Source organism: Chenopodium quinoa, unplaced genomic scaffold (genome assembly GCF_001683475.1).
Source record: "Chenopodium quinoa cultivar QQ74 unplaced genomic scaffold, ASM168347v1, whole genome shotgun sequence".
NCBI classification, from domain to species: domain Eukaryota; kingdom Viridiplantae; phylum Streptophyta; class Magnoliopsida; order Caryophyllales; family Amaranthaceae; genus Chenopodium; species Chenopodium quinoa.
In genome coordinates this window covers 938392-948713 of record NW_018744369.1, presented here as the reverse complement: position 1 = coordinate 948713, position 10322 = coordinate 938392, and the positions used below count along the sequence as shown (strand labels likewise).

The 10322-nt window shown below is 36.3% G+C and overlaps 1 protein-coding gene across 1 annotated transcript; it reads right to left on the bottom strand.

Moving 5' to 3' along the window:
* Nucleotides 1–7284: 7284 nt before the first annotated feature.
* On the bottom strand, nucleotides 7285–7878 carry LOC110696811 (NDR1/HIN1-like protein 13). The gene has a single exon (XM_021874147.1). It carries the CDS (start codon nucleotides 7876–7878, stop codon nucleotides 7285–7287), a length of 594 nt encoding a protein of 197 aa, XP_021729839.1.
* Nucleotides 7879–10322: the final 2444 nt, after the last annotated feature.

Here is a 10322-nt window from a genome sequence, read left to right as displayed (position 1 = left end):
TTGAGCTACCTCACCATTGTAGGAGGTGACTCATGGGTAACCCATAGGTTGGGGATGCCCTCTCTGGCGGGTCACTTGATGCCTCGGCCCACGTGAAGTTGAACGTTGCGTTTCATATTTTTTTTTGTCATTTATTGCTGAAAAAACGGTACCGTTTGATTGTCTAAAAAAAAATTCTGAAATTTCTGACGCGCGTTAGGGAGGACGCGGTCCGCCAGATTTTCGCCATGTGTCCATTTGCTTTTGTGTTGATTAAATTGAAGCCATTGATTTTATAGCTGTTGGAGCTTATATTTTCAAATGATTTTTATCTCTTAAAAAACTTTCAACGGTAATAAAAAAAAAATTTGCTCTGAATTTAAAAAAAAAGAAATTTACCAACGACTTTCTTATATTTTGCCTATAAAAAGAGACACTTAAATTTTTTACCATCCCTCTACTAACCCACAAAAGCTAAATTATATATTATCTATACCCAAAAAAATAATAGTAGTCCTAATTATGGATCCTAATATTCCTAATAATCAAGGAAATAATTTCTACTCCCCACATAACCCAAATAATCCAAATTACCAAATTAGTTCCAATTCTCCAAATTTTCAAGCTAATCTCCACTTTGATCCAAATGGTCCTGTTAATCCAAATGTTCAAAGAATGTTATATTATAACATTCCTAACCGACCAATTATAAATCTTAATCAGCAGTTTCCTAACCAGTTTCAACAACAGTTTCCTAACCAAAATTCTGAAAAACGGTACAGTTTCCTAACCAGTTTTTTGCCATTTATTGCTGAAAAAACGGTACTGTTTGATTGTTTAAAAAAAAATTCTAAAATTTCTGACACGCGTCAGGGAGGACGCGGTCCGCCAGATTTTTGCCATGTGTCCACTTACTTTTGTGTTGATCAAATTGAAGCCATTGATTTTATAGCTGTTGGAGCTTATATTTTCAAATGATTTTTTATCTCTTAAAAAACTTTCAACGGTAATAAAAAAAAAAAACTGCTCTAAATTTAAAAAAAATAAAATTTACCAACAACTTTCTTATATTTTGCCTATAAAAAGAGACCAATATTGCCTATGTTATTCACACTTAAATTTTTTTACCATCCCTTATTAACCCACAAAAGCTAAGTTATATATTATCTAAACCCCCAAAAAATAATAGTAGTCCTAATTATAAATCCTAATATTCTTAATAATAATAATAATAAAAAATTCTACTCCCCACATAACCCAAATAATCCAAATTACCAAATTAGTTCCAATTCTCCAAATTTTCAAGATAATCTCCACTTTGATCCAAATGGTCTTGCTAATCCAAATGTTCAAAGAATGTTATATTATAACATTCCTAACCGACCAATTATAAATCTTAATCAGCAGTTTCCTAACCAGTTTCAACAAAAGTTTCCTAACCAATTCCAACAACAATTCATGAATCAAATTCCCCAAAATTTTTCTTCTGGTTTAATGTTCCCAATGTCTCAACACGTTGGAAACCAAGTGGAGAATAGTCCAACAACTCTCGGGGGAGATGGAAGTAGCAACAAAACTCCTCCTGAAAGAAATGCCAATGATGATGAAAATGACGATGATGACGTTGATGGTGAAGATCCACAAGATAGCAACACCACCTCGTCAAATGCAAAGTAGGGTGCACAAGTAGATGACGCACTTGTCTCGGCTTGGATAGAATGTGCGATTGAAGATCCGGAGACAACAACTTATCAGAGATTGGCTATGATGTGGAAATCCATATATGATTTGTATGAGCAAGTCAGGAAAGACAATTCTTCCACTATCCGCCACAGAACCTTGAGAGCTATGAAAGGTCGTTGGGTTAAATAAACAAAGTTGTGAACCTATGGGTTGAGAGCTATGCTGAGGCACAACGTAGAAATGCAAGTGGCCTGGTACCAACACTTACAATGTCATGACCGAAGATCAAGAAATGTAGAGTGCATCATGTAACGGAGCCCAGTTCACTTTAATAAGTATATGGGATGTGTTAAAAAATCTGATAAATGGTGGCCAACAAACAAGCAAGTGTCGAATACTAGTGAAAGTGATAGCTCCAAAAGATTAGAACCAGATACTCCAACGGAAGTAGGTCGGCGTGGACGTCTAGATGGGGTGAAAAAGGAAAAAAGAAAAGGTTAATCTGTAGCTAGTTCCGCAATTAGTAGTTTAGATTCGTTTACTCAAGCCCTATCAAAGATGAATGTGATGAAGGAGAAATTCAAAAGCGTTGATGAGAAGCGAGCTGATGTAGCGCAACAAATGTTGGATTATCAAAAAGAGCGAGATGTTAAGAAGAAAAAGAGGAAAGAGGAGGAAAAGAGGTTCAAGTTATTTAGTGTTCTACTTGCAAAACCAAACCTCTCTGAGGACGACCAACAACTATTTCAAAAATTGAAAGAGGATTTCATCCACCTTTTAGGCTAGTTATTCATGTTGTTAGTTTAATGTTATTTTAAGTTAGTTTAAGCTTCATCAACGTTTGCCTTAATTTATGTTGCTGTTCATTTGGTATGATTTAACAATTGTTTTCTGAGCATATGTAAAACTTGTTTTAATTAATTCTATTTAAATATAATTGAAGTTATTGACTTATTAATGAAGAAACTCTTTAATCTCATATTCTAGAGATATGGGCACAAACATTGGTTTGCATTTGGATGGAAATCTGCAAACCTTATCAGTAATCTCATCTTCTAGAGTTGCGTGCCTATATAATAATTCGTAATTGGATAGAAATCAAGATATATGATCAGAATGATAAGAACATCTCATTATCTAGAGTTGTGTGCCAATACATGCTTTGTTTTGTAATTGGATGGAAATCTGAAAACCTTATCAGAAATCTCATCTTCTACTTTTTTGTTCCCATACATTATCTCATCTGTAATTGCTTTTAAATCATTTACAAATTTCTATATAAGTCCTATTCACTTTGTAGTTCAACACACAAACAAAAATACCCTTCCTCACAAAAACAGTCTCACACGAAACACTACTCTTACCATATATACCCAAAATTAAATTCTGATTCAAATTCATCTAGTTCATCAAGTTATGGTATTTTTTATTATATGGTGAACGACTATGTTGAGTGGCACGAATGAATTACTCAGAGGTGTAAGGAAGAGGAATTAATTGAGGAAGCGATCAATTCAGCTGTTGTCCCCCTTGTCACCTCTAATTTTCAGGTCCCATTCACTCCTGGTCCTGAGAAGCAAAGGTGGTACGTACCAAGAGATCGTGAAGATGCTGATACACGGTTATATAACGACTACTTCAGTCCCAAACCACTTTATAATGACGATATGTTTTGTCAAAAATTTTGCATGCGTAAACACGTTTTCACGCGCATTGTTGAGGAGCTAAGCGAAAGTAACGAAAACTTTCGACAAAGGGATGATGCCACTGGAAGACTTGGTGCTTCGGCTTTTCAAAAATGCACTGCGGAAATGAGGATGTTGGCTTATGGTACAGCAGCCGATACAGTTGATGAATACCTCAAAATTGCGGCAAGTACAACAAGAGATTATCTCCAACACTTTTTTGAAGGGGTTATCTCTAAATTTGGACAAGAGTACCTGAGGAGGGCAACACCTTCAGATGTAGAGCGGCTTCTTCATGAAAAAATGTTCGTGGATTCCCCGGTATGTTGGGGAGCATTGACTACGTGCATTGGGAGTGGAAAAATTGTCCAAGTGCATGGAAAGGAATGTACCAAGGTAGAAGTATAACAACGACCATAATTTTAGAAGTTGTTGCTTCCAAAGACTTGTGGATATGGCATGATTTTTTTGGCACACCTGGTTCACTAAATGATAAAAATGTCCTCCAAAGGTAGCCAATGTTCGATGATATTTGTGAAGGTCGAGCCCCAAAGGTGAGTTTTAATGTGAATGGAAATAGATATAATATGGGATACTACCTTACAGATGGTATATATCCAAAATGATATATATCCAAAATGGGCAGCATTTATCCCAGCCATCAAGCTTCCACAAACTGCTAAGCAAAGATTATTTACGAGGAATAAAGAAAGTTATCGCAAAGATGTTGAGTGTGCCTTCGGAGTGTTACAAGCTCGATTCGCAATAATACGACAACCAGCTCTCGCATGGTCGACAAAAATCCTATGAAAAATTATAATGGCATGCATTATCATGCACAATATGATTGTTGAAGATGAGCGAGAGAACTATTTGCATTACGATGCATCTGAATTTATCACTGATCAACCTCAAAATATAACCGGATCTTCAAACCAATATATTAACCAACCATTCACTGTGAGAGAAGGACGACTACGTAATCTCAGTTTAGCGGGTTACATGGCAAACAAAAATAATGTCCGAGACAGGGAGACTCATGTGTCATTGAAAAAAGACTTGGTTGAGCACGTACGGAGTCGTTTTGGTAATGAATGACGATATCAAGTAATCGGATAATTATTTTCTTATGTAATGTTTTTTTTTTTCATTGTTATGTTTTCCCATGTTCTTTTCAGTTCCGTCTATGAATTAAATGTGATATTGTTATTTTATGAGTAATAATAGTTAAGTCTTCAATATATTTTTTTTAATAATATTTAAACTAATCATGTCATTATTACGAATACTTTGATAATTATTACAAACAATAATTATGTAAACTAAATTAATGACAAATTCAAGAACTTATAGATGTCATTAGTTCGACTAATATGTTTATTAGAAGAATAATTAAACATAAACTCCATTGGTAGGAGAGACAAAACATAGTGAGGTATTGATAAAAGTAGCAGAGAGAATGGTGGGGTTACTCACCATTGTAGGAAAAATAAAGGGAGTGACTCAAGAGGGTGACTCAAGATAGTGGAATATGATGTGAAGGGGGAAAAGTAGGGAAGAGAAAATTGTGAGCCACCCCACCATTATGGGTGCTCTTAGTTTGTAATAGGTTGTTTGCCCTAATATAATTAAGAGTTGAGTTTAAAATCCCTTGTGGTCGTGGTTTTTTTTTCTTGATTAGGGCCAAGAAGTTTTTCCATAGAAAAAATCTCTATTTGCACTTTAAGTATCTTTGAGTTTATTTTACATATTTCTGCAAAAATTACCCTTCTTCTTCTACAATACAATTCATCCCTTCTTGTATTGTTCATTCGAGTCAACACAACGATATTATTGCAAATTATATACAATATTTTTTTTTTTACTATAAACATTCTATGATAGATTGATAACACAATATCTGCATGATTAAAGTAGTATAACCTCCATTCTGCATACCAAAAGCTTTTAGCATGTAACATCTTTATTGAAGCTTAATTATTACCATTATTATCTTTATTTTACTCAATAATTTGCACTCGTCTCTCGTCTACTACAAAATTTAGAACATTAAATACTGTCATCTGATCTTGTAATGCTTTGCCGCCTTGTAGTATGAATTGCTTGAACACATTATTTTTCTTTCTGTTTTTTTTTAAGGATAAAATTGAAAACATATTATTCATAAGAGTAATTGAGGATAAATGTGTAGATAAACATTTTGAAGGGTAGAATTGGAAGCACACTATTCATAAGAGTTTTCTTGTACTTTTTATATGGTATGGATATGGATTTTTATAAGGTAGGGAAGTATGGATATTATTGCTCCATATTAAATGTCAAACTTTTTTCTAATATCAATAAGAAGTTTCAAATCATATATTTTTGGGTTTTTCTAAGTTATGCTCCCCAATTTCTTTGGTTCTGAGTTGTACCCATACATTTTTAAAGTTATAAGTTGTGCCCTCCACCTCACGATATTTTATCAATAATACCCTTTAACAGTCATATCCGTTAGCGAAAGTTAAGTTATTTTATCAAAAAAGGTGTCATGGCGTTATTAATTTGACACGTGTCCCGTTCTAATTGGTTTAACATTTTAAAAAAATTTAAAAAATCAGAAAATAAAATAATAAAAAAAGGTTATGTTTAATGTCAAAGGTTATTGTTAATAAAAATTAGTAAGGTTGATGGTACAACTTAGACGTTTGAAAAAGCATGATCACAGCTTAGAAATCGAAGATGTTTGGGGGGCATAACTTAGAAAAACCTTTTTTTTATCTGGTAAATTAATTAAAGAAATATGTTTTTTATAGCATCTATGTGCAGCTCTGGTTATAAATTAGTGGGTTATATTTTGCATACCAAAAGAAAAAGGAAAAATGGAAATTAATAATCCCACATTTGCTATTTCTGCTCAAAACAATCCCACCTTTTTGAAATTTGAAAACAATCTCACCTTTAACCCCCATCTTATCAAAACAGTCCCATTTACTTATAACCTGTTTAACTGGTTAAATTTTATTTTTAATTTTTTAATATTTTTCTTTAATCTCTCTCCTCCCACCTCACCACCATCTTTCATGGCAGCCCACCATAACCACCACAACATCACCACCTAACCCCCCCACTCTCACTACCCACGAGCCGACTACTGACCCCCACCTTCTTTCTCCTTCCTTTTCTTGCAACTGCACTTCTCTCACCATCGCCAACCACCTCCTCAACACCACCACAACTGCCGCTAAAACCATCCACTTACTCTCTATCTCTCCACCGTCAACACACCTAGAAACCTACTTTACCAGATTCGAACCCCACCGAAAGCCCAAGCCCGAACAAAAGAGAGTTCGATCAAAACTCCCTTATCTTATTCCAACCGGACAATGTCATAGATTTCGTCGACGGTGTCGAAGAAAGGTGAGTTCAAAATGCGGGGTAGGAGGATGTGGGGGCGGCCTTTGCCAATTGAGGATGACAAGTTTTGGGTGGTGGCTACCACCAAGCGGTGTACATGGAAAGGGCTGAATTTGACAGTGGATTTTGAACACCGGGATGGGGGCTGGTTTAGGTGGGATCAAGCAGAGGGAAAGGGAAAGGGTATTGTTGTATTTTTTTTATTTTTTGTTTTTTTAAAATAAGACTAATTAGAAGGTGACACATGGCTACTTACCTTCTAAAATAAGTTACCAATTTTACAAACTGGTTAAAAGACTATTTTGAGCAGATAAGAGTTAAAGGTGGGATTGTTACTAGATTTCAAAAGCGTGAGAAATTGTTACTACATTTAAAAAAGGTGGAATTGTTTTGAGCATAAATGACAAAGGTGAGATTATTAGTTTTCATTTTTCCAAAGAAAAATAACATGACAATCCAAATACCAAAGAATCACTTATGTACAAATTACAAATACATCATTATATTCAAAACGATATAAAAAATTAAAATTATAATAATTCTAAGCATCGTCGTTATATATAAGAACACTGCATCCTACTCGACGAAAATTGCCTCCATTATTATTACCACTATTACTATTATTAGTAATTCTAGGAGATGCAACATTAACAATGGCATGCTTACAATTAACCTCCAAACTATTGCCATTTAAAGAGGCCGTCAAAAATACATCAAAATCAAGGTATCCATTTCCGCTCTCGAATCGAAAATCAAACCTAGATGATTCTTTGAGCTTCACGTTAAGGGCCACGGCCTCGGACCTTAACATGGTCACGTTCTTCTTCCTTTGCGTGAAATTGTCTAAGGCATCCTCGCCGAGTTTCTGCTTGTTTTTAAAAATCGAAATACGAACGCTAGTGTACTTAAGCTTGAGCTTGTGATTTGGGTTATTTGCCTTAATGATCACGTCGAAGAAGGAGGTGAGATGACCGTCCGATGAAAGATTGAAGCCAGTGATTGAGGCGTGTTCAAGGGTGAATTTCGGGTCCTTAGGTTTCACCACTGCTTCATAGATGATTATAGGTATGCCGATCACAATAAACAAGAGGATCAAGGTAACGATGGTGCATGATATTACATGTTTGCAAGACATTTATAAAAGTTGGTTTATACAAGAACTTTTGTTTATGGTACTTAAAAACAATGCGATTCCTTCATTATTGATTTATAGGATGCTGTTTATTTGAAGTCTTGAGGAAATTGTGACGTAAACTACATACACAAAACAAAAAACAGGCATCTTTGTTTTTTTAATTAGCATAGAGTGCAACATGCCAAAAATTAAAGGACAAGTTATGGACGGAAATCGATCACATATTTTGCTACCAAGTAAGTTGGTTTGTGCATGAAGTCTAACTATTTCATAGACGGATTGTTTGAAAATTTATGGAAGGATTCAAAAGAAAGTTAAATGGATAAGCATAGAGAAATTAATAAACCAAAATTGTAAATAATAATAATAATAATAATAATAATAATAATAATAATAATTGCAACATTATATACAGAATATGGGACTTATATAATTCTATTTATGTACTATAATTGAATTGGTCATGCTAATGACTATTTTCTTACAAGACAAATGGTTGCAACTACTTTGATCTAAATTATAATATAATATAATAAGTCACTTTCATTATAATAAACAAATTAAACTTTGTTAGTTACCTGTTCGTATGTATAATAAACAAGTATATTCATATACAGAAGATTGGCTGTTGAACTCTGCTAATAAATACTTGTATTCAATTCAATACAGTGATTTAATGGAAGAGTACATTTGGAACTATATGCTCCCTCCGTTACGAATTACTCGCAACAATTACTAAAAATGGCTGGTACACATTACTTGCAACAAACTTATTTCTTTCCTTTTATGGTATGTTTTTTTGTGTGATATTACAACATTACCCTTACTTTTTTTCCTAAACACCCTAATTAAAGTAGGGATTTTATCTTATTAAGTTAAACCCTAACATTGATTTAATCACCTCCCATCTAAATTCATCATCAACACCACCACCACCACCACCAACACCTTCATTGGAAACAACCACCACCACCACCGATCGCTACTAACGCCGAAAATCACCGCCGTCGTCTTCTTCCTTGTCGGCACCTTCGTTTTCTCTCTCTTTCTTTTTTAGATCTGACTTTTTTTGGGTTCGTTGTGCGTTTGGTGGCTCGAATTTCTGGGTTTAGTGCTTGGTGGGTCGAATTTCAAGGTTTGGTGCTTAGTGGGTCGAATTTCTGGGTTCGAATTTCATGGTTTGGTGGTTCTGGGTTTGAATTTCGTGGGTGGTTTCATGGGTTTGAATTTCTGGGTTTGAATTCATGGGTGGTCTCGTGGTAGTGGGTTTCGGGGTTGTGGGTCTGGGTTCGTGGGTTATGGGTTTTGGGGTGGGTGGTGGTTAGTTGTAGTGGGTTCGGCGGTTGTGGATCTGGGTTCGTGATGGTGGGTTTCGGGGTTGTGGGCCTGGATTCGTGGGTTGTGGGTTTTAGGGTGGGTGGTGGTGGGTTGTAGTGGGTTCGGCGGCTTCAATTCGCAAAGGGTTCGCAGGTGGTGGTGGTGGTGCTGGGTCCGTTGGTGGTGCGCTGGGTGGTGGTGTTTTCGTGGTTGTGGTTTTGCTAGGTAGTGGTGGTTTCGAGGTTGTGGTGCTTGGTGTTTAGTTTTTTTTTTATTTTTTTTTATTTTTTATTTTTTTTATTATTGGATTAATACTAAGCACATCCCTTATTTTCTAATAATCACACTTGTTTCGGGGTCTTCAGATGTCCTGCGGGAGAGTTACAATTCCGAGACTGGAACCGGACGCCTGTACCTGCAAAATAACGGAGACTCCTGAGAGCTCCGCCTCCAACGGTCAAGTTAGTACTTGATTAAGGAGTAATAAGTGCGGAAATTAAAGTAATAAGGTCTCTCTAGGTGAGAGTGTTTAATGTTGGTAATCTGCTTTGTTAGCGAGATCAACCGGTTATTAGTGTGTTCCGTAACGTTTCCGTTCTGTCCCCTCCTTAATGAGGATTAATTAAGTATTTATAGTCTTGAGAAGCGTGCCACTCTCTAGGTTTAGGGTAAACCTAGGGCTGACCGGGCCTCTAAACAGGATTGGGCCTTGTTGGCCGGTTTTCCCATTTGGCATGGGTGGACACGTGGCGTGTCTCAATTGGTCCGTAGAGGACGTATCTGTGATTGACACGTGGCAGGCTCCTATTGGCCTACGTGAAGGACACGTGACGGAACCTGGTTGGTCCACTTGTCAGACGGTGATTGGTGGATAAAAATCCCCTAATCATTTGCCCCTCACAGGTGGCACGTGACTGGTCACGTGTCGCCTGTGACAGGTGCCGCACGGTGACAGGCGACGGCCTGCTACAGGTGTCACCTTGCAAATGGCCGAGAGATTTTCCCGCCCAAATTTTGAATTTGGAAGCGACCCTTCGCCTTCTCCTTTTGCCTATATAAGGAAGTGCTGACTTCGGTCATTTTCACATTTGAGAACTTTGCGAGAACATTCGGACCCCTGAACTTGC